At 40.6% G+C, this 26,724-nt stretch overlaps 1 protein-coding gene across 2 annotated transcripts in view; it reads left to right on the forward strand.

The window, feature by feature from the left end:
* Nucleotides 1-1,614: 1,614 nt before the first annotated feature.
* TTC28 (tetratricopeptide repeat domain 28) overlaps nucleotides 1,615-26,724 on the forward strand; it is a 139,404-nt gene continuing 114,294 nt past the window's right edge. For both annotated transcript variants that reach the window (XM_088525040.1, XM_088525041.1), the window contains exon 1: nucleotides 1,615-1,896. In XM_088525040.1, the coding sequence (XP_088381166.1) occupies nucleotides 1,669-1,896 (228 nt within the window). In that variant the 5' untranslated portion in view covers nucleotides 1,615-1,668. The remainder of the gene's footprint in view (nucleotides 1,897-26,724) is intronic.

Here is a 26,724-nt window from a genome sequence, read left to right on the forward strand (position 1 = left end):
AAAGGTAAAGGCAGAGAGGAGTCAGAATCAAAGCAACTTGGACTTCTCTGCACATACACAGCTTTTTTTTTTTTGATCCCAGAGAGTCCTTTGTGTAACTGTTAGGAATATGCTAGCACATGGTATCTTTTGCATGTGGAAAGAGGGTATTGTGCCCCTTAACCCACATTTGAACGCCTCAATCTTTGCATTTCTCCACCCATTTTGAATCGGGATAAGAAAAAGTTATGGAAAGTTAGTTCTCTCACCTTTCTTTTTCTTCCTTTCAGCATTTGTAATCTTTTTCTGACCTTCCTTTATTTGTGGCCCTGACTTTGCTACTGAATTAATATAAACTTGGTTTATTGTTCCTGAGGGAATGAACAAGGTTTCTAGGGCTTTTATTTTATTTTTTTAATTATTATTATTTTTGTAAAACTCTTAAAACTCCCTCTTATTAAAGCCTAAGGACAGCTGTTTGTTCATCTGTGCATGTGGGGCATGAACTGCTTGATTTCAGGGGTCATTGTGTTAATGATTATGCGTTCTAGCAGCCCCAAGCATTTAACGTGTTGACTGAATGTAGTTCACGTTATAGTGTGGGAAGTGATTTATTGTGTTAGCCCAATCTGTCACAGTTCTGGAACATAAGCACTCACTTGTCGTCGGGCCCTGAGGGCACGCGTCGTCTTTCCAGATCATCCCAGCGCGTGCGTGAGGACGCGTGCTTGCATGTTGTGTGGCTGCTCGGCGGCTGAAGCTGTGTGTGTCTGTGATGCCTTTCTGCAATTACAGGATTGCTCTGCTCACTTACTATTAGTGAGTTTCAGCACTGCACGATGACTGCTACTTTTTGAGTTAAAAGTGCACAAGGCAGCTGGTGAAACTGCGGTCTGCTGTAGCTCACTTTAATTCTTTAGAGCTTCTAGAGTTAGAAGACCCAAAACTGTGTAATTCAAAACTGTTTTTCCTTGTCTGTACAGTCGGACTTGGACAATCCTAGGAGCAAGGATGGCTGCTCTGTTGATGGCACAGTCTTTATGCCCGACTAATTTGTGCAAGTCTATTCCAGGGACCTCTCTGTTCACAAAGAATTTGCGGTGTACGCTTGGCTTTATGCCAGCATTTGTGAGCGGTGCACCAGTGCAACTCTTCATTTCAAAGGGAGTTTATACCCGTCTCTGCACATGCTTGTTTTCTGACCTTTGCGTTAAACTTTGAATATACTGGGATCATCTTCACATTCAGTCCTGCTGGCTTTTCATAAAAATTTCATTATCCTTAAAATGTTTAGGATGTTGTAGGATCAAGTACTTTGCTAAGGGGAAGAAAAAGTGTGACCATATGCAGTGTAGCATATTAAAAACATTATGGCTTGCTGTATGTCTGAAGAAAGCATATGTTTTCTGGAACATTCTGCACATGGGAAATAAGATGTTCTATAAGGATTTTTCCGTCTTCCTTGTAAAAATAAATAAATAAATAAATAAATAATCTTGATTCCTAGATAAGAATTCCTCCTGCAGTAATGCTGATTGCTTTAATTTCTACTATACAGTTTCTAGTATTTTGACAATTTTTATAGTATTTTTGAACTTCAATTCTTAACACTAGTGTCTGTTTTTTTTTCCCCCACAGATTTCTTTCTTTGGATCAAAATCTTGTGGAAAAAGAAGTCCTGACAGCTCCATGTTGAGCAAAGCTGAATTTGTTGAGAAAGTCCGACAGAGCAACCAGGCTTGCCACGATGGCGACTTCCATACAGCGATCACGCTGTACAACGAGGCCCTGGGGGTCGACCCGCAGAACTGCATACTCTACAGCAACCGTTCTGCAGCCTACATGAAAATTCATCAGTACGACAAGGCCCTGGATGATGCAATCAGAGCACAACTTCTGAATCCCAAATGGCCAAAGGTAAGAATGTTTCTCTTCTGTGGGAGCAGTAATTCCTTCAAGTTTTTTCTTTACGTTACTAACATGTAATGTTGATGAATGTAAATATTTCTGCCCTAATGGCTCTTTCCACTGAAAACTCTAAGTAGTTGCTTGCTTTGCGTTTCCTGATGAGTATTGAACTGTTTTCTGTATCAAAAAACAAACAAACAAAAACTTTCATCCTTTGAGTTGCAGCACTTCATTTTGGGTTTCTCTTTCAGATTTTATTTTCACAATTAATCTTTGCATTTTTTTTTTTCTTTCCACTTTTATATGATGTTTAATCTTTCAGCCTTTGTTAATGAAAACAGGGTCTTTCATAAGTTCTGTTGTTTGTTCTGAGCCCCTCTTCAGTTTATAACCTGCTTCTGCACGGTGATTATTTGCAAGCCTTTAAGTTTCTTCCATTAGTGACTTCTGTGTTCTGCTGTTGAATGAGATGACAGTTTCTCTATGTATTTTTATCAAAGACTATCTTGAAAAGAAAATTACATTACTTTAATGGAACTGCAGATTTCCTGGTAAGTTATGCAAATGCAGGGAGTCAAAGAATATAAATGCAAGGGTGCTTTTTTTTTTTTTTTTTAAGCTTTGTATCCTGTTTACAAGAAATCCGGCAATGATTTGCTATAGAACTCACTTAGAAGAAAAGTTATGAAAACACTTGATAAAAGAGTAATTTCAGAATGCCAGTCACAGGTCGAAGTATGGCAGTACTTTGGAAATGGATTACTGGACTGGTTTTGTCAATCAAAATGCTAAATAAGATGGACTAGGAGATTTAGTAACTTAAGGGATAGCTGTGTTAGCTCAAGACATTGTTATCAGTTTATTAATTTTTAAAATAGAATATGCACTGATGCAGCATCAAGGTACAAAAAATTACATTTTATTTTGATAATTCAAAATATAAGACTCCATTTCAATAAAGGCATTACATTATTGAGTTAAAAACTCAGAAGTATCTGTTTTGATTCCAATTCTGCTATTAAGCATCCTCCTGACTTTGGGCAAACTTTGTTCATTTATTTTTTTTAAACAAAGAGGTGAAGAGTCTATTTTATAAAGTGTATTGGGCCTTATCGATGACAAAGCAGTGCAGGACACTGATGATATGAGTATGATGATGGCATAGCATCTGTTCTTCCTTTATTGGATCAATCTGTTGCTCCATGATACAAAATGCTCCATGGAAATTATTGCAAGAAATACAATGGTTGAAGTGGGTTTTACAGGCTTCTTTTTCTGTATAAAGCTCATTCTCAATCTTCATTTCTATCTTTCCTTTTATATTGCCACAGGGTTCTTGTCAGTTTGTCAGATTATCAAAGCTTGACACAGTCTGCTCTCTCGTTTCCATACTATCACGCTCTCGTCTGGAACTTTTCTTTCTTGATTTTAACAATTCAGTGGTTTGTCATTATTCTAGATTTGCTCCTACACCATGTACTTTTTCATTGTAAGTGGGTACCAATAAAAAAGTTTTTTTTTTCTTTGATTATATATGGCCAATCAAGTGGTATGTAAAAAAAAAATCCTAATTGACATGAGAAACCAAGCTAAAATTTAGCTGCATTAGGACATGCCTATCTATAAATGTTACACTTGCCTATCTGTAAATGTTACACTTGCAAGAGAGCAGCTGTCTTGCAGCAGAAATACTGTATGTCTCTAAATGATATTCAAGAAAAGCTTTTTTTTTTTTTTTTTTGTGTGTGTGTCAAAAACTTCTGAGTTTTAAAATTGCTAGAAACTGTCCAGTGTTAAAGCACATCTTCCTATTACCTATTTAACCTGGAGTGAAATGCTCATTGTTTGTAGTATCAGTGGTTGTGATGGGTCTGTGCTGGTGCAGGCTCGGTCCCCGGCTGCGGTGCTCCCAGCAGTGTGTCCCAGACGCCTGCGTGTTGGTTGCAGCTCTTCTCCCTCCTCTTGCGGCCCCGGGTGGCCGTGTCCCTTGGTCCTTTCCATGCGGTCAGCCCAGGGAGATCCCTTGCCATGGAGCTTGGCGCCTCTGGCACGGTCGCCAGCGGCCAGCCCAGCGCCCGGGCCGGGAGCGCTGGGGAGCTACCTCCACCTGGGAGGCCCAGGAATAATTCATACGAATATCAGAGTATTTAAAACTGATCGATTTAAGGTGGTATGTTTTGAAAGGGATATAAAATTGTATGCATGAGAGAAGAAGCTGTGTTCTCTAGCTGTCAGGGACCAGAGTGAGATTTAACATGAATCAGCAGATCATCCCAAGTTACGGTATTGGTGTATTGGTGGTGTCTTAGCCATGTCCTCTGTGAAAATAGATTTATTTCAAGTCTGATCTACAATTACAGTTTTGCGGGTTTTTTTTTTCTGTTTTGTTTTGTTTCAGTTTAAATGTTCCTTTAAGCTTTAGAAAGCAGAAATAGATTTTCAGTTCCATTTGATTCAGAGGTGTAGTAGTGGCATAGACATAAAACATATTCCTTCCAGGGTGCTCCCATTAATTGGTGTGATGCTCAACAAAGTGATTGCTGAAGAGGAAATCATTTTTTGGCGTCAGAGCTGAATGCACTGTCTGCTAAAGCACCCTGCCAGAAGCCTCGTAAAAATGGCTTGGCATGGCGTGTGTCTTGGCTGTTGAACAGGAGCCACCGTGTACTGCAGTAATTGAGATACTGAAAACCCACCACTTAATTTTTTTTTTTTTTTTGTATTTTGTATTTCGTGCGCTGTTTTCATCTGGACTTGTCATTTTTCACTCTCTTCTGCATATTACTCTGCTTTGCTTTGAATTGTTGTTTTATGGAAATCAGCTAAAACTACCTGGGATTGATTTAGGAGAAAATAGAGATTTTTGCCAGGCTCTGTCTGTCATTAATGTGGATGCTGGAGAAGGAAGGTGGCTGTTGCTGTCTACGTGTCGGTGAGCTGGGGGCCGGGAGCTGCCGTCCTGCGGGTCTGTGCCCGTGTGGCCGAGCGGTTGCTCAAGCTCGTCGATCTGGCAGTGCAAGGAGGAGCCCTTGCCCATGTTACAGCTTCCAAGCCTGGATTCGGTGCTTTCTGGCCTGTTTCCTCCAGCGTGGGTTTGTTCACTTCTCTTCATATGTTCTTTCCTGTCCTGAGTAAGTGTCCACTCTCCAAATAGTTTTACTTACTACAAAATATGCCTTTTTTTTTTCCATTGGATACTTAAATAGTGCTTTAATGCTTTCATATAGCTGTAGCTAGAGAGATTGAATCAGAGTTATTTCAGGCATCTGTCTTGGTCTAGAACTGGACTGCGGTTTATCTTATTTCTGATTTTTGGAGATTTTCTTTTTTTTTTTTCCTTTTTTTTTTTTTACTCTGAATGATGTCAGAAAGTTTACTTTTTTATTTCTGTACATATAGTGATAATTTTCTTGTCAAAAGAATGCTTTGCAAGAGCATGTTGTTATTATACAGATAAGACAGCGAGGTCTGTACAGTGATAGAAAAGCTGAGTGAATAATGCTAAGCTTACTATTACAAATTATTTCCGTCTCCACTTCTGCTATTTCAAGCTTGTGACTAAATTGACAATATTGATTAAAAAGATTAGAATGAATAGGACCAAAACACTCAAGTCTGCTGATATTTTCCTGTTTAATAATAATTCAGGTTAATTCTGTTTCCATAAAATACCAGCAAGAGTAAAGAAAAAGACCAGTGTTTAGAAAGCTCAATTGAACTTCAATGTAAAAGTGCAAGCCTATTAATGTCGAAGGCTAAGCCTATTAGCCAAGCTCTACTAATTTCTGAAACTGTTAACCAAAACAGATTGTCATTCCAGCCGCTTTCAACACGCCAGCTATTAGCAACTGTTCTAGCATTATTAACATAGGTCAGTGCATAAGATAAACACTAATTATCTGTAATTATTTCACCACTATAAGATGGCTATTTATCTGTGTGTGGCTGATGAATTCCACATCTCTGTGAAGTGAGCTGTGTTTTACACATTTCTCTAGTGTTTATGGGGCCTGAAACCTGCAGTGCAGCAGAAGCAGGTAGGTGCTTCCAGGAATTTGGAGCTCTTCGGTTGCTCCTCTCCTTGATGAAGAAAGCGTAGGGGAACCTTTGCTTCTTTCTTGTTTGGTTGAAGGATGAAAATATAAATGAGTTTCCTAATTGCCTCCTGTGACTGATAGTTTCCTCAACTAAGTGCCTTTTTAAAAAAAAAGTCTATTTGATTTTGATTTTTATGATGAAAATAATTATAGTTTTAGGTGGAAGAGGCAAAGATGCATGTGATATCAGAAGATATGAAGTAGTGCTTATTATCTTTTTGCTGGTCTAGATGGTTGTTTGTTGGCTGGGTGCAGTGTTTGACTTCGTGTTGCTTTTTTGTGCAGGTTGTCACTGAGATTGCAGAATGGCGATCCTGAAAACTTATGTTACAAAGCAGCTCCCAATATTGAAATATGTAATTACCTTAAATGTCTATTTGTTTTTTATTGACAAAAGTGGGAAATTTTGAGTTTGCTTTCAATATGCCAGCAATTGTATCCATCATCCAGAAGAGGGAGCTTAACAGATGGAGCTTTTGTTTAAAAGACCTGATTTAAATACAAAATCTAGTTTCTTTGTAGTTGCAAAGTGCAAAAATGAATAGGTTGCAGATCTAGATTTTCTGAGAACTAAGCTAGTTGATGTAAATTTTCGCAAGTCAAATCAGATCTGGATCATTTTCTTCTTTTGATTTCCCGACAGTTTTGTTGTTGTCGTTTGTTTTACTGTTGATCTGACTCTAGAAAAAATATATTCAATTTCTCTTCTCATCTGTGCAGCCTGAGTATCCCAGGCATTGTAAAAGAAGATGGTGAGATATATATATATATTTTACTCTGGTGTCTGAATAACCTGCTCTTGGTTGTTGCTCATGTTTGTTGTGTAGGGCTTTTTCCTTCCAAACCTCTCTGAAATGTAATTCCACAGCCTGATGGCAAAACTCTTTAAGTGCCATCAATGCTTCTGTCATTGTTCTGTTATAATAGATTGAGTGGCGAAACAGGGAAATTATGTGGGAAGAGTGAGAGCTCTTCCAGGGGAAGAAATACAGAGTGAGTAACCATACGAGGAGAGCAGCAGGTGCCAGAGGTACTGGCTGTTCCACATGTGAACAGGTTCTGCCTTCTGCGTAAGACCAGATAAACCTTAAGGAATAGCTAAAAGGGTATTAATACACCCTCTCTTGATCGTTAGTTCTGCTTAGCTCTCTGCTCTTACATGAAGCACGTGTATAGATCTCGCTGCCTCTCCACGTGGCCGAGGGACTTGCCGAGGTGTCGCGCTGTCCGTTCATGCCGTGCTCCTCTTTGTGGGAGGCAGGCGTGCAGCCCGCCTTCCCCTCGCGGCTCCGGCCCTTCCTGCGCGCGACGGCCTCTTTTGGCTTGCTGTTCCCATGTTGCAGTTTTCGCTACCTTGCGAAAACCCCAACCCCTGCGCACATATGTGGGCATGCTTGCGTGCTTGCAGTCTCCTTTTGTCCTGTCTGATTTTAACAGAATTAGCTAGCATTGTGGAGATGTCTCACACTTGGCTCTTGTGCCACTGGCACAGGAAATACCTGTAGTTCTTGTGTTTCTTGTCAGACAAACTAAGCTGAAATTAATGGGAAGCCTGGTTAAATATAGCTTGCAGATCTTGACCTCTGATAACGTTTTGTTGTAGTGAAATATTCAGAAATACAACAGACTGAATGCATCTATAAAAAAAAAATATATATGAAGCATGGCTTGAGGGATCCAGCCTGTCTCTTGGACAGTTTACATGCTGTTTAGAAGAGTGCATTTTGCATGTTGATGAAATTTGGAGCACGTATGGGAATATCACTTAAAATACATTTTTCTGCAATATTTGAAGTCCTTAAATGATGAGGTTTCCCGAAGGGACAAAATTTCATATGATAAATGAGAAGAGGAACAGGAGAAGACTTCCTCACTGCGAGGGCAGCTGAGCGCTGGGCCGTGTCGCCGGGGAGGCCGTGGAGTCTCCATCCTTGGAGACCTGAGCAGGCCCCAGGGGACCCTGCCTGAGGAGAGGGCTGGAGCAGGGGGTCTCCAGAGGTCCTGCCACCAGCGGTGCGGTGACTCCGGGACTATGTCAATATAAGTTTGCAAATTACTCTGAAGTGTATGTACACAACCTGTTCATTGGATTTGGTCTGCTAGACTCAGCTGCATAAAGATGTTTATAATATGTGGCCTATCTTTTTAAGGGGGATGCAGTTCTGTGGAGTGTGTTCAATTGCATTTCTCAGATATTTTTACTTGAATCCTTATATTATAAATAGATACATTGAATACTAAACTTTTTGTTTGGTAGAGTGACATTTTGATGTTTATGACTGCATATTAATATAAAATCCTGTGAAGGAATTTTTCATTAAACTGCCCCCAAATCCTTCTGGTTTTGCTGCTGTTTCTAATAACCCTTGTGGGAGGCTGGTTCCAATCTTCACGTTCTGTGACATTTTATGAAGCATTTTCCGAGTTTCTTTGGGGGATGGAGAATGACAACATCTTAGAGAAAAAAATGTTTCGGATTGCAGAACCACAGAACTGCTGAGGTTAGAATGGCCCTTGGAGATCATATGGTCCAATGCGGCTGCTCAGAGCAGAGTCAGTGAGAGCAGAGTGCGCAGGACCATGTCCAGACAGGTTTTGCTTATCTCCAAGGATGGAGACAACACAACTTATCTGGGAAACTGCAATGTTTCATCGTCCTTTAAATACAAAAGTTGTTCTCACATTTAAGTGGAATTTCTTTGGTTTCAGTTTGTGTCCATTTCCTCTTGTCCTTCCTCTGGGCATTGCTGAGAAGTGTCTGGTTCCGTCATCTGTGCCCCAGACACCCCACCAGGTATTTACGTGCACTGTGAAGGTCCCCATGTCTCCTCCCCAGGTGCAGCGGCCCAGCTCTCAGTCTCTCCTTAGATGACAGATGCTCATTCTTTTAATCCAGGAATGAGGAAGTACCCGAGCAGGTTGAAAGGTGACACATTTGAAATGGACATAAAGAAATGTTATTCTTGAATAATGCTTACTTGGATTGGGGAATTGACATTGTGATATATCACTGAGACCAGTAGTTCAGCTCTATTTTGAAAGGATTGGAAACTTGCAGATAATGAGAGTATCGGAGTTAAAAAGAGTGGGGGAGATGAATGGGAAATAAGCTTCCATTTTGGCATTTTATCCTCTCATTTGTGCAAGCTTTGGTATGTTTTTTGGCGAGGAGGAGGAGGCTATCTTACAGCTTCAGGGTGGTTGTCCTGCTTTGTCCTCGGAAGTGCCGGTTGCTGGCAGCTCTTAGCAGCAACCAGCCTTAGCAGTGGGCTGGCCTCGTCCAGACACGAGCCCTGATCATATGTGACAATTGGTGCTAAGGTGAAAACATGATGTATTTGTAACGTTGTGAGTGGACATATTCTCTGCTGTGTTAAAATACAGCGGCTGGGTGCACCTTATTCCGCTCACACATCATAGGTGCGAGGACATGGATTTGGGGGTTGTCTTTGTTTTTCGAAACTTGTCTTTTACTCTTTTGCACTAAAATCTAATTTTATCATCTTGGTAGAGATGAATGGCTGATTTGTTTTTTATTCTATCGGCCACGTGCGTAGCGGGAAGCCGAGTGTGCATCCCGGCTGGAGGCCGCGGCGCGGGTGTCCGCGTGGCGCGCGTGCCGGACGCCCTCTCCTGTCCGCGAGGTCGCATGAGCCGCTGTGCTCCGCTGCACCCTCGCGGGTTTAGTCCTGCGTCCCATGGATGCTTAAGTTGAGGATTTTCTGCAAGTTTAGACGCTCTGAATGTTTCTGTGGCAATAAATATACAGATTTCCCGTTTCTGCTCTTTAGTAGTGTTTATTTTACACGATCTGAATCACATAGAAATGTGATTTCATAGAAATGTCTGGGACAGTTTTGTCCCTAGTATTTGAGATATTTAAGTTTTTGCTTGCTTTCTTTGCTGGCAACATTAAATCAAACTAAACTTGTTTGTCTAGTATGCACTTTAGAAGACACTGAATGTACACAGGCTAGAGTATATGTGTATCAAAAGAATCATTCTGTAAATTAGATAGTTAAAAACATAAATAAATGAAATAAAAATACACAGAGACTAACAATAAATGTTTCTGTAGCTGTGTCTAAGGCTTGCAGAAACTTCTTGCAAAGGGTTTTTCTGCTTTTGACCATTTAGGGAAGGAGACATGCAAAACCTCTTTGTAAAAGGAAAGCAACAACTTTGGAGGTGTATATGGGGGTTGATTAAGATATTTTGGTGCTAAGTGTCAGGAGACAGTACAATATAGTGGTGAGATGGCTTTGTTTTTTACTATTCAGAAAGCCTAATTGAGAAGAAGGTGTGCTTATTTTAAATATATGTATTAGCATTTTCATCATTCCAGTTTTAAGATTACTGGAAAGAAATGAAGAACGTGGTCAGAACAAGAGTAAGTTTGGTGGCTGGTATGTCTTTATACCCAAGGGGGGAGAACCAAGGAAGGTTTCAATGATACTGTCACATGCAGTACTGGGAAGATGATGTTCCTGACTTATGCTACAGAATGATTTTCTGTGTAGTTCTTAGTCTTCAGAATATAAATGCTTTGAGTTTCAAATGGTTTATTCAGGGAAAATAAATAAGATAGTTATTCTGATGTTCATATATGAACTTTTTAGTACTGAAATTTATTTGTAATTCAAATGTGGACTATTTATCATCATTTATTTTCTGAGAGAGCAAATAATGTCTTACAACTATAGGAAGGCTCAGCATAAACATTTTTGAAATTTCAATAAAATCTTGGTTTTCTTATGTCTTTGGCGATAAATTGTTTTGACTAATACACAGTCATTTTGAATGACATCCTGAATGACAGTCACAGTCATTCACAGTAAATTTTGACTAATTGTAAAGCACCTTTTGGTTATCAGATGCCACAGGTGATCATTAACAGTTTCTTGTAACTGTAGCTTATCTTTGCAGTTTTAGGATATTTACAGGTTCCCTACTGCTGCACGGTACAGCAGAGAGTGTTTGGTTTTGTATTTCAGGATATTGGACAGTTCTTTAGTGCCTTTTTCAGATCTGGATTGTGTTTCCCTTATGCTGCTTAAAACAAAAAAAACCTCCTGTGACACTGGAGACCACAGATATCTGGGGTGATTTACTGATAGGATGTTTCATTGTAGGAAGTTTGTATGTCGGTTGCCTCTTGGATTTTCTGGCCACATTTCTGCAGAATGGTCAGTAGTAACAATATTGGGCAGACAGCTTGTCAGAAGTCAAAACAAAGTAAAACAAAACAGAGCAAAAGAACTAGCAGCATGGAAGCCAGATCTTTAGCTAGTCCTGCAAACATCAGTGAAGATATATATCCCAAAAGTATATGTATGCGTGTGTGTATACATATATACATATATATATATATGTGTATGTGTGTATATATATATATATTTTTTTTTTCCCAAGGCATGAGGGTTGATTTCTGTTCCTGTCCTGGATTTCATCACTTTTCTAGTAACCTAGGTCAGCATGAGCTCTACCATCATGCTCGCATGACAGCCTCCCCTACTCGGGCTTTTTAGTGGGGGAAGCTCAGATCCTTTGAGCAGTGTCGTATGCTTAATAAGAAATAATTTGGAATAAATCTGATTTTTGTTTGGCTTATTTTACCTAAGCAATTCTAACTATACTGTGAGAACCTTGTGTTTGTTCCCAGATGGGGGAGATGTGATGCTTTGTTGAGGGTGACTGCATTCTAAATCTCTCAGTGTTTCTTCCTTTTATTTTTTCCTGCCTCTGGCCATTGGTTAGTATGTTGAAGGGTCCCAAAGATGGAGCACAAGCTGGTGCCACTCATGGTGTGGTGAGCTACTTTCAGAAGTGCAACCACTTTCTGTAAAGTATACCCTTTTGTTTAATTATATAGCTTGTAGTGGTCACGCTCTGCCTGTCGCTATTTAGGCATGATTAACTTCTACAGCTCTGAGCTGTTTGACAAACCTTTAGTGCTGTGTGAGCTCTGAAATGCAGTGACATTGCTGCTGAGCACCGTGATATGTGCTGCCCGGGCCTTGGCTTGAGCTTCCCAGCCCGTCCTCAGATACTGCAAGGAAAAAAATCGCTGGTCTTGAATGATAATCCTCGTGCATAAACCTGCATGTGGACTAGATGTCTAATAGAATTCTGTTAAGAAGCAAGTAGCCTCTGAGTCATCCACGATTCTACAATTCAGCCTACGGGAAAGAGTGCAGGGGAGGTACTTGAGGGAGAACAATTAACTTTCTGGTTTTGTTTGTTTGTTTGTATTGATTTATGGGGATCTTAATCTCCCTGTAGAACAGCTGTTCACTAGCAGGAAATGAAATGACTGTGTGAGACCGCCTTTGGTTAAAAAGTTGTTTGCAGCCTGAGCCTAATGTGGAAGAAGGAACTAGAGCAATATTTTCAGCTCTCGGCTACCTTGATTTAATTTTGTTCTGTTCAAGTAGAAGGAAGATGACAGAATAATTTAGTCACCGCCTGACTATTTCAGGCCCTAGATAGTGCTGTTTGAGTACCAGTGTTCCCTGAGGGCACAATAAATTTCCCTCTGAGAAGGACCCAAGTTAGCTAAGAGATTTAAAAACTGGGATGCATCAGTGGTCTGTGAATCTGTGCAAACATCCAAGCTGTAGACCAGATCAAAATATTACTTCTTAAAGTAGTCGCACTCCTTCATGTCAAACTTTTTGAGTTGTAACACTTTTTAGAATAAAGGATAACAAGTCAGGAGAATGTCATTGATGTGAAATGAATGCACTATCTGTACATACCCCATATTCTCTCATAAAATGCTTAATCTAAAAGTAACCACAGTAAGTGACTCTCGCTTTTCATCATGCACAATTTTCTCTTACTGGTCTTTGTCTATCTCTGCTTCATTTTAAAATGTGGCTCTGTATATGTATATGGAGAAGAATGTCTAAAAGCAGCACCAAAAGAAGGGGGATTTTGAGCCATGAAGCTTCTGGATATTTGAAATACAGGAAGGTTTTAGATGTTGTCATGTAACTGTAGGGGAATGCAGCAAAATAGCTTGCACTGGTATTTTGTTAATTGATTTCAGCTGTTAATCATGTGATCAGTCCTTTTAAAAAGAGAAGTGGCATTTGCTCTGCCTTTCATACTTCCACTTGCTGCTTTTATGTCTTTAAATAGGTACCCTCATGTTCTGTAGCAATCCATACCAACCCAAAAGTTTCTCAATGAATTGCAAGCAGAATGTTTGCTTGAGTTGCATGTAAAACTTTAGAGCAAAGAATGTGACTTGACCACATAAGTTTTTTCATGAATAGGGCTTTTGTTTTTAATTTGATGAGCAAGGAGCTTTCCAGTCCTGTCCTCTTCTTTACAATCTGTCTTTAATTTGCAGAAAGATGTGTTCCAGTTTTTCAGGCATTAAACTGTTTAATTTTTTTTCTTTGCTTTGCTAGAACTTGTATTAAGTTATGCTGAGATTTGTACGTTTGTTTCTGTCTTTCCATCTCACAGAATAAATGAAATGGAAGAGACCTCTGGAGATCACCTACTCCACATCCCCTTCCCAAGCGAGCTCAGCTAGGGCAGGTTGCTCAGGACTTTGTCCTTTGGTTTTGCAGTATCTCTAGGGAGGAGACTCCATAACCACTCTGGGCAATCTATTTCAGTGTTTGAGCACAATCCATGTAGACTTTTTTTTTCTTATGCTTAAATGGAATTTCCTGTATTTCAGTTTGTGCCTGTTGCGTCTTCTCTGTTTGTTGAATACCACCAAGAAGAGCCTGACTTCTTCTTTCCTCCCTCCCATTAGGAATTTGTGCGCATATTGAGAAGATAAAATCTTCCTCTTCCCCAGACTAAGAGTCGCGGCGCTCTCAGCCTCTCTGTGTGTGACAGATGCTGCAGTCCCTTAATCAGGGGGGAACCCGCGTCCACGTCCCCCTTGTAGTGGATAGCCCAGTATGGGCCAGAATGGGACACAATGCTCTAGATGCAGTTTATTCTTCTATACTCATTGTATATAGACTTCTGTGTTAGACACTTTGTTCATGTTGTTGTCTTTTTTTTTTTTTTTGCTGGTGAGAGTGGTCTGGAGCTCGCATTACGAGGCCATTGCAGTGGCAGGAGAATGCTCTGTGTTTTGGTCCACTTATTTACGTGAAGAAACACTCTTGGTGGTGGTTGTTGGGATGGAGATCCAAATCAAGGGTATGTTGTTCACTGTGATTAAGGGGCTGCAGTTGTCTCAGCTTTCTGCACCCCGACTCTCACTGCTGTTTTCTGGCAACGCTCCTGAATATAATGGCAAGTTTTCGTACCCTTTTGAGTAGGATGTGTACATAACTGTTTTTCCCCTTGTATTTCATGTAACACATTCTTACAGTCCGTGCAGTATTGCTGTTCTCATTTTACCGGTTGGGAATGGTGAGAGGAGGCGTGCGCTTGTGCTGCGGGTCAGCGCTGCTGCTGTCAGCTCGCAGCGTGCAGCCCCTCCGCGCAGCGCGGCCCTGCTGCTGTGGGTCTGCAAGCAGCGCCGCGACGCTGCACTGTGCTGCGCTGCTGTGGGTCTGCAAGCAGCGCTGCAACGCTGCGCTGAGCTGCTGTGGGTCTGCAAGCAGCGCCGCGACACTGCACTGCACTGCTGTGAGTCTGCAAGCAGCGGCGCTGCGACGCGATGCTGCGCTGCTGTGGGTCTGCAAGCCGTGGCGCTGCAACGCTGCACTGCACTGCACTGCTGTGGGTCTGCAAGCAGCGCCGCGACACTGCGCTGCGCTGCTGTGGGTCTGCAAGCAGCGCTGCGACGCGACGCTGCGCTGCTGTAGGCGCAGCTGGGGGATCCACCCTGCAGGGCTGTGCTGCCCCTGGGCCTGGGAGAGCTGGGCACATTTGGAGCGAGTCTGCAAGGTCACATGGGCAGTCTGTGAAATATTAAATTTAACTTAGGTCCTAGTCAGCAGACCAACTTTTTCCTCTGTCAGGGATTTCTCTATTTTTAAATAGAGTATCTCGTAGTGTTTTGACAGCTTTACAGATTACATTTTACTCACACTTAGTCCATTGGAGAAGTATTCCTTTGCCATCCCTGCACAGAAGTGATCACTGTGATGTTGGTGGGGGGAAAGCTGCAGTGCAGAGTCTGCTTAGATCTTCCTTTTTCCAACTTACTAAAGTCATGGATTAGCAGTGGTACACTGCAGTGCTGGGAGAAAAACAACCACCTTTGCTATAATTATGCTACCTCTTCCAAAATCCTTTCCCATGTGTCAAGTAACTGTTTTCTTTCTGTGAGAGGAGCATACAGAAAAACTGCTCCTTTCTGAAAAACAAAGTTACTGCCTTAAAGTTTGAAAAATTTAAAGAGGTAGTTGAGTCTCAGAATGCAAAAAAATCAACACAAAATATGCCAGCGCTTTCTGCAGGCTTTCATTTTTCCTTCCTGCAGTTTCTGGTGTTTGCTTGTATTAGATAAGCTTTTATTTATTTATTTTTAATGGGCTCAGGTTGCAATTTTTGTGCTTATTCTAAATTCTATAATGTACATTTATTTTTTGGAATACGATAGCTTCTTCTCAGATTTCTTCCCAGAGCAAATTCAGCATTAGAACTATTGATGTTTAATTGTAGAACATCCCTTTTTATTCTTCATATATCTAAATAGCCAACACACAAATGCATGTTTTTTTTTTTTCATTGTGGTGGTCCACGAGAAGGAGAAAAAATTCTAGATATCAGAAATCAAGCATAGTCTGCATGGGTGGTAGTTAAGAACCGACAACATTTCATCTGCTCATTGAGAGTCAAGTATAGAGCTACTGCACGTTATTTTAAGAGCTTTGGGCTGCCTTTGCCTACATGCACAGCACTGGGTTTTATGCGTCCACCTGCAGACTGATATTTCCAGTGTGTGCTCTTGCCTCCTTTCTCCCCTTCCCAGGGAGTTACTAGGTGACTTTTCTGATCAGCTCTCAGTACTGCCAAGGTTTCTTTATTTCACCCTGTTTATTCTTAAAAATCACATATTAATTCCCTCTCTATTTCTCTCATTGTGCAAAGTCATTTTTGTCATCTTTGGGATTAATTTCCCTGTTACCTTCGTATGAGGGTCTCATAGCTTATAGTTGAGGAATAGTGAAAAAATATAATAAACAAGGCACACAAGAGAGGGCGCTCTGTGCTCAAATATTTTAAAAAAAGTAGTGACTATAGGATTTGTTTTCAGTTGTCTTATAGTTTATTACTTGTTAGGAATATCTAAAATATGTATTTCCTTTATTTCCAGAGTGCGTACTGTTCATACTGGCCTTCACTTTTCTTTCCTTTTAAACTGTGCTGTGTTAAGCTGAGCTCTTCATGACCAGAGACTGCTGGGAAGGATAGCAGACTGTGTCCTACACATGCTTTCTGGAATGACTTGCTTTAAAATTTATATAATATGCATATATGAGTTGTTCTTTATGTTCTTATTGTTTGCCCTATTTTGTTTTTAATATAATGCCTCTAAATCCCTTATTTCCCATCTGTTGTTCCTTTTGGCCACATTTACGTTATTTGCTGCTTTAATTAACCAAATGGGAAAGAAGTGCCTTGGGGTTGGTGTTGTTCTGTGGCGGATAGTCCTCCTGTCACTGCTTGTGCAGCATCCTCAGCGGATCCCGATCCCGTGGGCCGTGCACGAGGGGTCCCTGGGCTCTGGTGAGAGCTGCTGCCTTCAGAGCTGCCGGCGGCGGCCGGGCACCAGCAAAGCGTGGCAGGCGTGCGGGGACCCTTGTGCGGCGGGCAGGGCTGTCCTTGGACCCCTGCCCTTCTTGTCTGCCCTGAGTGCAGCACATGTTGCGCCTGGGCACCTTGTGCAAGGCCCGGGGTTTGCTGAGGGAACGGCAGCCCTGTGGTCGCGCCTCGCGCCACGCGCCGTCTGCGGGAAGGGGAAGGCTGCGGATGCGGCCTGGAGGAGGTTGCAGCCTGGATGTTCCTGCCGAGTCAAAGCCGGATCACCATTCCATCTAAGGGAAGCAAGAGGGAAATTTGTATCAAATCTCGTTACTTCTTTAAATCCATTATTCTCTCTGAGTAGTTGTTCTCTGGTTCCGAGAGTGTTAAGATCTCAGCCTCTGGTATAGGCTTTTAGATGAAGCAGGTGACAGTTTTTGGATAAGCTGGTTCTTGTTGTTCTTCCATCAAATATGTAGAGTCAAAAGTTCAATCCACACAAGAATTTAAGTTTTGTATGTGAGATATTAAAAAAAAAAAACCTGAATATTTAATTCAAACAAAAGAATTTTGAAATCTTAATTGAACTTAGCTTTTGCAATCCTCTTTTTGTGTAAGACCACATCAGATCTAGCTGCAACTTGAGAGATGATTGAATTGTCTAGTTGAGACTTTTATTTATTTTTCTTATTAACAGTTCCACTATTTGAGTATATTATCACCAAACTCTGATGGATTTTCATAGCCTTACATGGGGTGTTGGCCGGGGGGGCAGCTCAATGTGCTCGATAGGCCTGTGGCTGAGAATTATTCCTCTTTGTTTTTCATGCAGTAAAACTGATACAGTGCAGTAATTTGTTAGTCTTCTGTTCACTTCCCCTAGTGGAAAAGCAATTCTCTATTTGGGCAAATGTTAAATTTATGGTTTTGTGATGCATTTTTAATGGATTTCTTTAAAAATGTATACCAAGTCCTAGTTATTCTGGATGCTAGCAGTGAGAGTATGTATTTCGATGAAACCTTTGTTAATAGGAGCTGATTTTACATGTGAAGCTGAAATAAACTTTCCTGAAACACAGCATTAAATATATTTTATGGGCACAATTTTTCATTCTTCAGGGTGAAAAAGAAAATTCAGTTTTTGTAATGTAGCCTTTGTTTTAGTCATTGACGTTATCTGCTTGCAAGCTTTTTTCTTCATAAATAAATCACAAAGACCAGTGTGAGAGCTTATGGAGGGGAATACATGCACATTTCCATTCGTATTACATTTTTGCTGATCTTAACACATCTCATACAAATCCCTGAGTGGTTATGGCCATTTCTCTTTATGGAGAATTGTTGTGTGCTGTCAGTTGTATGTCCTGATGTGCTGAGCGCTGTCCCGTCTCTCCTCCCGTTGTTCAGCTTATGCTGCTGTGTGATGTTTACCTGAAGCTGTACTGTGTTTGTTAATATCTACTTTGTCTGCTTGTACAAAAAAGTAGAAGACAAATAGAACAGAGTTTACTTTTCTAGCACCTCTAGAGCTGGTGGCTGCTTATGGCTATTCTGACAGGGCAGGAGGCTGTTACGTGGTCGCAGCAAGACTGGGCAAATCTGGTAATAATTATTTATTATGGAGGAGTCCAGCTCGATGTATAATTGTGCCGGTAGCACTGGGGGCATTGCTGTCAGTGCTTCCAGGGTCTTGTGTCACTCTAGTATAAAACTTAACACCTGCTGTCACAAATGCTTAATTCAGACCAGATTTGCATATTCTGTTCTTCCGCATGGAGCAGAGAAGTGATATTTGTGATATTGATACTTTTGATTTGAGAGGAACTTTGCTGAGAACTGTCTCTTTCTGTGAGCCTTATCTTGAGAGTTAGAGAGATTGTGAATCTGTGCGTTTTTTGTTGTTCTTGTTTTGGGTTTTTTTTGCCTCATTTTGAGGAGACAAGTGTAATCGTTTTGATCTCCCGTTTGACTTTATGAAGGAGAATGGGGGAAGAGGAAATGTGAAATCCAGTGTTTCTTATAAATGCAGCCTTCAGTCTCCCTCAGTTGTCACGAAAGGATGGACTGTTTTGAAAAACAGGTCATTTTACATGTAATATTCTTGATTATCTTTTGCTTTTCATTGCTCAGGCATCTCGCTTTTGTCTTTGATAATTCTGCAGTGAGCTGTACTGTTACTGGGGTATCAGGCACTGTTAACAATGTATTTTTATGACAGTCTCCATGAATCCTTTCCCATGCATTTGGAGATGTCTCATTGAATCTTTGCTAGGAACATGGACTAGTAGTTTCACTCTGGAGAGGCCAGATGTGCCACATGCTCACGTTTATTTTGTGTTCGTATGTTTTGTTACGTTACCTTTGTACCAGTCTATTCGGAGAATTACGTTTGGTCTCGAGCAGTGTGAATATGAAATGCATGCAGTTGTGTTCCTGGGAGTAAATTTTTCATGATTCTAGCACGTGGATACTAAATAAAAAATGTCAGCTGCTTGGACTTGGTTCCACTGTGAGTGTGTGACTAGAAAAATGGATTCTGTGACTGGAAAAGGATGGCAATAGCACTGAACCTAGGCGAGCAGAAAATACATGCACTTCACTCGGAGGGAAATGTTTGGTGCTCCAGTGTGCAGTCCTTCTGGCTTTGGAAAGCTGAAGCGAAATAGGGAATGCAACAGAACAGGAATGTGAATGAGAGAAGTGTGTGCAGTAAACAGCTTTTATAAAGAACCTAAATTAACGTTTCAAAGAGTAAAAAAGACATCAGTTGCCTGTTTGATCTCACTACTCCCACATTCATTCTGCTTTGTCTCACACTTGGGCTTTGCTGGAGAGTGATGCTGGTTTTCAAGTCTGTCTGCAGAGGAGCAGTGAGCAGCAGAGCCGGTGGTTAATGATCCAAAACAGCAACGCAGTTCTGGCTCAGAAACATCCTTTGTCCCTTACACTCTCACTCAATTTCTCTTCCTAATCCTTTCTCCTTTTTTCTTTTCTTCTTTTCTCCCCACACAAAATTACTACTAGACAAAAACAATCAAAAAAACTCAAAAGCACAACACTTAATTACCCACAATATAATTAACTTTCAGAGTATTCAGGACTATTGAGTGTTAATTAAGTGTCACCGTGCTTATTGTGTTGTTCTTAGGGCTTAATAAAATTGGGAAGTTAAAAATTTGTTTACCAGTTGTCCTCTGTATTTGATGATTTACAAATTTATTATAGTTTCATATGAATTCATAAGCAAATTTGTATTTTTATAAAAACACGCTGTAGGATAGAAAGAAACATCTCGGAAATGCCACTCGAACAGGAGAAGACTTCCTCACTGCGAGGGCAGCTGAGCGCGGGGCCGTGTCGCCGGGGAGGCCGCGGAGTCTCCATCCTTGGAGACCTGAGCAGGCCCCAGGGGACCCTGCCTGAGGAGAGGGCTGGAGCAGGGGGTCTCCAGAGGTCCTGCCACCAGCGGTGCGGTGACTCTGCAAGCTCCCATGTAGCAGTCTACAAACCCTACCTTGTGTTCACCTAATATGATAGTCTTTGCAATAAGGTAAATACAGTGAGCTAGCTGGTCTATTAAAATTCCATGCCTCTAAAGAGCTTTTTAAAATTTGTTAGACTTAATTTCTTGAATTTTATCAAAGAAGATGATGTTCATGTTTTACTTCCGATGTGTCTAACAGTGTGTTCAAATGGCTACAAGTTCCCAAAGTCCTAACAGTGTGATATTCTGTGCTTAGGTGAATGGCCCAATCCTTCAATATCTAATTCAAAGTTTGGCCCCTCCAGCTGAATGGCGAAAATTTTAAATTGGGAACCAGTATACTTGTTAGCCCATATAGTTCTTCCAAGAAAAATATCAGAAAGGAACACTGCACACTTCAAATATTGCATAGCTTTCAGATTGAGTCGAAGACTGTATTTGAGGAAACTCCCCCACAGATGGAGTTCTTAGACCTCTATGGAAACTTCATCTTCTGTCTTTTAATCAGATAGCAATGATGAAGATGGAAATGCGCATACTGTATGTGATCAAGAGGTACCAAGAGTTTATTGCAAATAACATGCAGGAACCATGCACAAGAAGATATTGTTAGTCTTGGAATACTTCCCAACAGCTAAATATGCAAATTTTTGAACAATATCCAAGAGATTTTTATTTTATTTGCAAACAAATACAGGATATGAGTATTTCACTAGTAAAGTAGAGAAAGCTACATTTGCACTTGAGAATTTGAGCATATATCCAAGGAAATGGCTCTTTAAAAAAATAAAACAATCCCCTCCCTGTCACTCCCATCAACAAAAGTTGTTTTTCCCCACCAAAATTAACCATCTGCTTGGTAGATGTGTTACAAATGTTAGAATCAGGATGGAGCTGGTATGGATTGCAGCTTTTTGGCAGATGCCAAGAAACATAAGCAGGGTTTAGTAGTGCTTTTCAGTGTAATAATGATATAGACAGGCCTAGATCAGAAATGCATAACCATGTGAGAACTATTTACATTCCAACAATGCTTATGCTGCACACATAGCAACTCTAATAGCCAGCTAGGAGGCCTCCACCACATGTTGCAGGCTTTTTAAATATTGAAAGCCAATGGAAGGCTATTATGAAGGTTATGTCCTTCACACCAGCACAAAGCTGGATCCTCTGAACACCAGAGTCTATATGCCACACTTACTGTAATATATAATGCCAAAACTAAGTAGGTAGGGTAGGCGTTTTGCTTCTGCATAAAGTGCAGTTTTTCTGTGATAAGATATTGTGGTTAAGATACATAGGAGATTCTGTAGTCTAATGTTTTTCATATTGGTGGTTGATCGGGAAGGGATCTATGACCAGTACATTCAATACACAATTCAGTGGTTGAATAATTTTGTGCCTAATACTTCACGATTAAAGGCCTCTTAAAACTAGAGAGACAGCTTTCAAGATAATCTCAATAAACCTTAGGGCAACTGTAGATTAATCTGTGCTCTGCTTCCCAAATATGCCTCAAGTGTTTGTTTTTTTCGGTTGACAAGTATCTTTCTGTTTGTCTCTGACAAATTTAGGAAGCACATTTTCAGCTCTAGGTTTCTGTCTTTGTTATAAGTGTGAGTGAATTAGTGGAGCCAGCTGACACATATCAAAGGACTAATTGGGATAATTTGGGGGTGTGTTTGCGTGGATGTGATTATAAACTCTACTGGAAGAGAAGCATCCTGTGAAGACTCTGTTTTTTTACATAACTGAACTGCAGCTCCTGCTGAGCAGCCGTTAGTATTCTCAGAGTTGGCAGTGTTCTGGAAGATAGATATGCTAAATAAAAGTGACCTCGCTTTTTGAAATGAACAAGGGAAATTGCTAATGGCGAATATGATTTGGTGTGGGTTGAGTTGTTATTTACATCACCCACAGCTGCTACCATGGCGTGGTGCTGTGCGTGGTTCGGGTTATGGAGAAGGCGCCTTGGGGCGATGCGGAGGAGGGTGGGCAGACACAGCATCGAGCAAACGATGGCCTCGCTCCTCCGCTCTGTCTTGCTGCATCGCTCCAACAGGGAAATCCGCCGTGATGGGCTATGTCTCAAGCTGGGGTTGCTGTAGTGCATCCTAACTAGGAACATTAGTGCTCCATCTCGCAGATCACAAAATAGCTTTGCTTTAAACTTTTCATAAAGGCTCTGTTGAGAGTAACTTGACAAAAAAACAGATGCAGAGATGAAATTCAGGAGGACAAATTTTGTTCCTCAAGTAATGACATGCTGCCTTTCCCTTGGGTGGCTGATACGGGTGAGGAGGGCTATTTTCGGTCTCCTCGAACACTCTGAAGTCCTCCAAGTGTCATTAACACAAACTAACTCTCTAATTGTAAATCTAGCAATGCAAGGTTGCCCTTGAGGATCTCCCTCTTTCCGTCCTTGTCAAATATAGTATTTCTAAGGGCTTTTACTCACACTACAGGTGTGATTCTCTTTGTATAATGTTTGTGTTTGTTCCCCCTCTAAAAGTAAAATGGAAAAATACATAACCACTAGAGCATCATATGTGAAAATCCATTTTAAGTGCTCTGAAATTTACTGATGAAAGAAGTTGTATAAATTTCCAACTTGGATTGAATCAAGCCCAACTAATCTGAAAACACCTGACTTAATAAATATTCTCAAACCTGTTCTTCTGTTTTAACCAAAATTCTCCACCTTGAGGTGCTAGCATTAACTGCAGCTCTGTAATTGACCTTTTAAGTGAAGCTTGAAGCACCTGTCAGTAACCGCAATTAATTAGTAGAATTTTTTGCTGTCATATGCAGTAGTTTAAGCTTGGAAGCCCTTTAGTCAACGTAGGAAATAGGAAAATTTTGTTTTTGCCTTTGGAAGCCTAGTGATTGAAATAATTTAAATACCCTCATTTCTCTATCCTGGAACATTAGACCGATCTCTGGAAACACTTCAGTGGCCGGCAAAAGAGATTTCAACAGAATCTCTATATCTAGAAATGTTAGTAGTATCTTGGGAAAAATGGATTTATGGGCTGCTGTTGCTTTGAGCCAATGTGCTTGTTAATTTGTGGTACCTCCAGCTCGTAGCTTTTGTCGTATTTCTGTGGTGCCCTTTGAGTGACCCCGACTGATGAACTAGTTGGCTCTGTTGCACATGAAACTTTTTTTACATGAAAGGAAAAGTGAATCCTTCATCTTGAAATCTAGATGTGCTGCAATTTTTCTCCACCTTATGAATTCCTTCAGAGTTGACAATTCAGCCCACTCGAATGGGCTCAATCCTGGACTTGTCCTAGGAGACGTTAACCACCTTGCAGCTCCTCATTGCTTTCTTACCAGCTGCAGTATCTGCATACTTGTTTTCTTTTAACTTACCTTTTTGGAATCAATAAGCCCAGACGATTCGTCATTTTAACAGGATACCAGTTCCTTAGTTCATAATCAGTCTTAATGTGAGAGATACCACTAGTGAGAAACTCGTGATCCTAATCCATACTGCCTGTGTTGCTACCTCAGCAACTCAGTGTCACACAAAGAATAGCAAATCTCCACTGCCTCCTTCCGCTTATCTGAGGGGAAAACAAGAAAATCACCAGAGATATTGGAGATGCATTTTTCAAATTGTTTCTCTGAATTTCTGTTCCCAGTCTTCTAGGAGAATTCTTTAGACATTAAATTATTATCAGCTCTCTTGGTGTGTTTTTCTATCCTCTCACCTTCCTGGATGTGGGGAGAAAAAAAAATACCCTTATTCAGTCTGCACTGAAAAAGAAAATTCCATGAAAAACTAATTTCATGAGCCGATGTTTTCAGTCTATCAGCTTCAACAGAAAATGCTTTTGACGGGCTCTATCATCCTTCTGTTACACAAATAGAGAGAGCAAAATCTCGAAACTGAGCAGTGCACTGGAGCACATTCAAGATGTTACTATTAAAAAGCTACTCTGTAATAGCGATTGAATTTAGTATCCCTGTAGCTAGAATAAACAAAAATCAATCACTGGTGAACTTTTAAAAAAAGGAAACAGCACCAAAATGAGAAGGCTTGTGAACGGAAAACTTAGAGCAGCTAAAAGGGTAAAATGCTAGATAGATACTGCTTAAGAATATCGTTTTACAGCCTACAACTAAACATGTTTCGCTATCAAGAAAGCCTGTCAAAGATGCAGAGATGGTTTAAAAACAAAGAATCAAACCAGAAGGCTGTAACTGAAAGAAGCAGATCATTAGAAACAAACTCATCCTTCTGAAAGGTGCAGACATGTTGAAATTAGGAAAACAGAAATAGCATTAGGTTTGAAAAGATAATGTAGAGCAAAAATTAAAAAAAAGACGAACTGGGACTTTTTAAGTGGTAAATTGCTAAAGGTAAGTTATTGAGTTTACTACAGGAATCGGTGATTAAATGAATAAATTTGAAGTTCCTGTTCCTTAACCAAAGGCACTTACAAAATCTAAAGTGTCATGAGACAGTGGGGAGGCATTCTCATGGTTTAAGAACAGGTTTAAAAAAGTAAAAGAGCACAGAAATTTTTAGTAGATTGCGTGTAGGTCCCCAAGTAACTACTAAAATTTGGCGTGTGGTATGTTTTTATGGTTGGGTAAATACTGAGTAAGAATAGTTGCTGCTGATACTGAATCATTCAGGATAGTCAAGCTGTTTATGAATAGCTTTAAAAGACTTGGAGCATAACTGAGGAAGAATATCCTAGATGTCTGTAAAATCGTGGTATATAGAGAATAAAAATAGGAAATAAATTTTTATAGTTTTTCAGAGTAGAAGAAGTGTAGGTCATCAAATGAAATTATCAAGGAGTAGAGTTAAAACCAGTGTAATTATGATACCTCTATGCATCTTGCTCTGGTAAGCTCTTTAAAGTCCTGTTGGAGGACAAAGGCTATGAGGATTTGAGAACAGTTTAGCAAAAGTACCAAGTGGAAGAAAACGCCTGTGGTATTACCTGGACATGACTACTGATGCTAGGGCTGAATCTCAGTGTTGTAATTAGCTTTCAAGTTGTGTGTGTGGAAAATACAGCTTAATTAATTTGTAGGAAATTGTTCTGTGCTTCCTTTGCTGCTTAAGCATCTTCAGAGACCAGGCGCCCAGATGGTCTTTTGGCCAGACTTCTCTGTCTACATCACTGTGAGGATTTTGGACCTTCATATCACAGGTGACTACCTAAGTCTTGGGCTGTTGGATCCTTCAGTGTTGGCATACATCTGTTTTTCTATAAAATGTTTTGAAATAACATTTTCTATAAAATATTTTGTTTCATAGACTAGAATCATTTTTTTCATCATACAAGGTAAACAAGACTTTCTTAAGCAGGCTAGAGAGCTTCCTTGCAGCTGAGTCATTGATAAATAATGAACATCACACAAGAGAAGCCACTGACCTCATCTCCAGCGAGAACAAAGAACCTGTGCTGAGTCCCTGCTGTAACCCCCTGCAATGAAAAACAGGGCTTTCTGGAGGAAATAGGGATCTTGCAGTTTTCGAGCAGATAGAGAGTTAAAAGCAAACAAACAAACGAACAACAACAACAACAACAAAAAGAACCCACTGAATATACAGAAAAATGTCTATTCTGTTCAGAGAAATTATGTAGCCTTGTGCAAAGAGAAAATGTTTACAGGCAGGATAAAATAAATGTAATTTAGGAATGATTTGGGAACTGTTTCAGAGCTGATGGGAAGTGAAATAGGCGTGAGTAGGAGAGAAGGGAAGGCAGCAGATGAGGCATTAAATAAGGTTTTGCAAGAGAAAAACCTTTTGGGCTGGAAGTTAGCCCTTGTCCCCATGGGGACTCGGGGGCTCTGTTTTGGTGGTCTGTACAGTAGAGGCTGAGCTTTGGCAAGCCGAAGAGCGCATGATGTCATTGGATGCATAACATATGCGCTGAGAGCTAGTAAATGCTGTTCACACTGCAGTGCGCAGCCAGATGTGTGTGCTGGAACACACTCTGAGAAATGGAAAAATCATCTTTATGAAGATACGGAGAAATGAAATAAGAATGTCCTGTACCGAGCCTGGTCAGATCCACAGCCTCTGCCAAGTCCAAATACTCTCTGCAAGGTTTCTCACTCCTGAACATCAGGTTTCTGCTCTCAGGAGCAGTCTGTTTGGAAGGCCTTATTCAGCATTTTTCTGCTGTTCAGAAATGTGCTCGGAGGAGCTCTTTGTTTTCTCCAGAAAAGATGTTTAGAGCTTCTTAGTATGAAGTAATTGCAGCAGCTAAGGATAAAAGCAATCCATTTCCTCCAAGTCCCACCTTTCTTTTTATTTCCCTTTCAAGTGGTCACAACATCATCATAGCAGAGGCTTCTGGTGCCAGCCACTGTCCTGTTGCTAATGAAGCAGGTTTCTTTGCAGAGTAACGTTCTTCCAGGTCGCAAGTAAAGGTGGTTTTACATTTTTCTGTGTTTCAGAGTTAGATTTACTTCTGTTTTATTCTACCTGTAAATATATATTTTTTGCATTCCTTCTGAATTTTGAGGCCTGCTGAGACCACCTGTGTTAGGTAGAGCGTGTGCTCTCCGATCAGCATGCAGAGAGTTAAGCTGAGCGCCGCTTCCCCCGCG

Source organism: Tinamus guttatus, unplaced genomic scaffold (genome assembly GCF_059628265.1).
Source record: "Tinamus guttatus ecotype Peru unplaced genomic scaffold, ASM5962826v1 Tinamus_guttatus_pri_ptg000223l, whole genome shotgun sequence".
Taxonomy (NCBI): Eukaryota; Metazoa; Chordata; class Aves; order Tinamiformes; family Tinamidae; genus Tinamus; species Tinamus guttatus.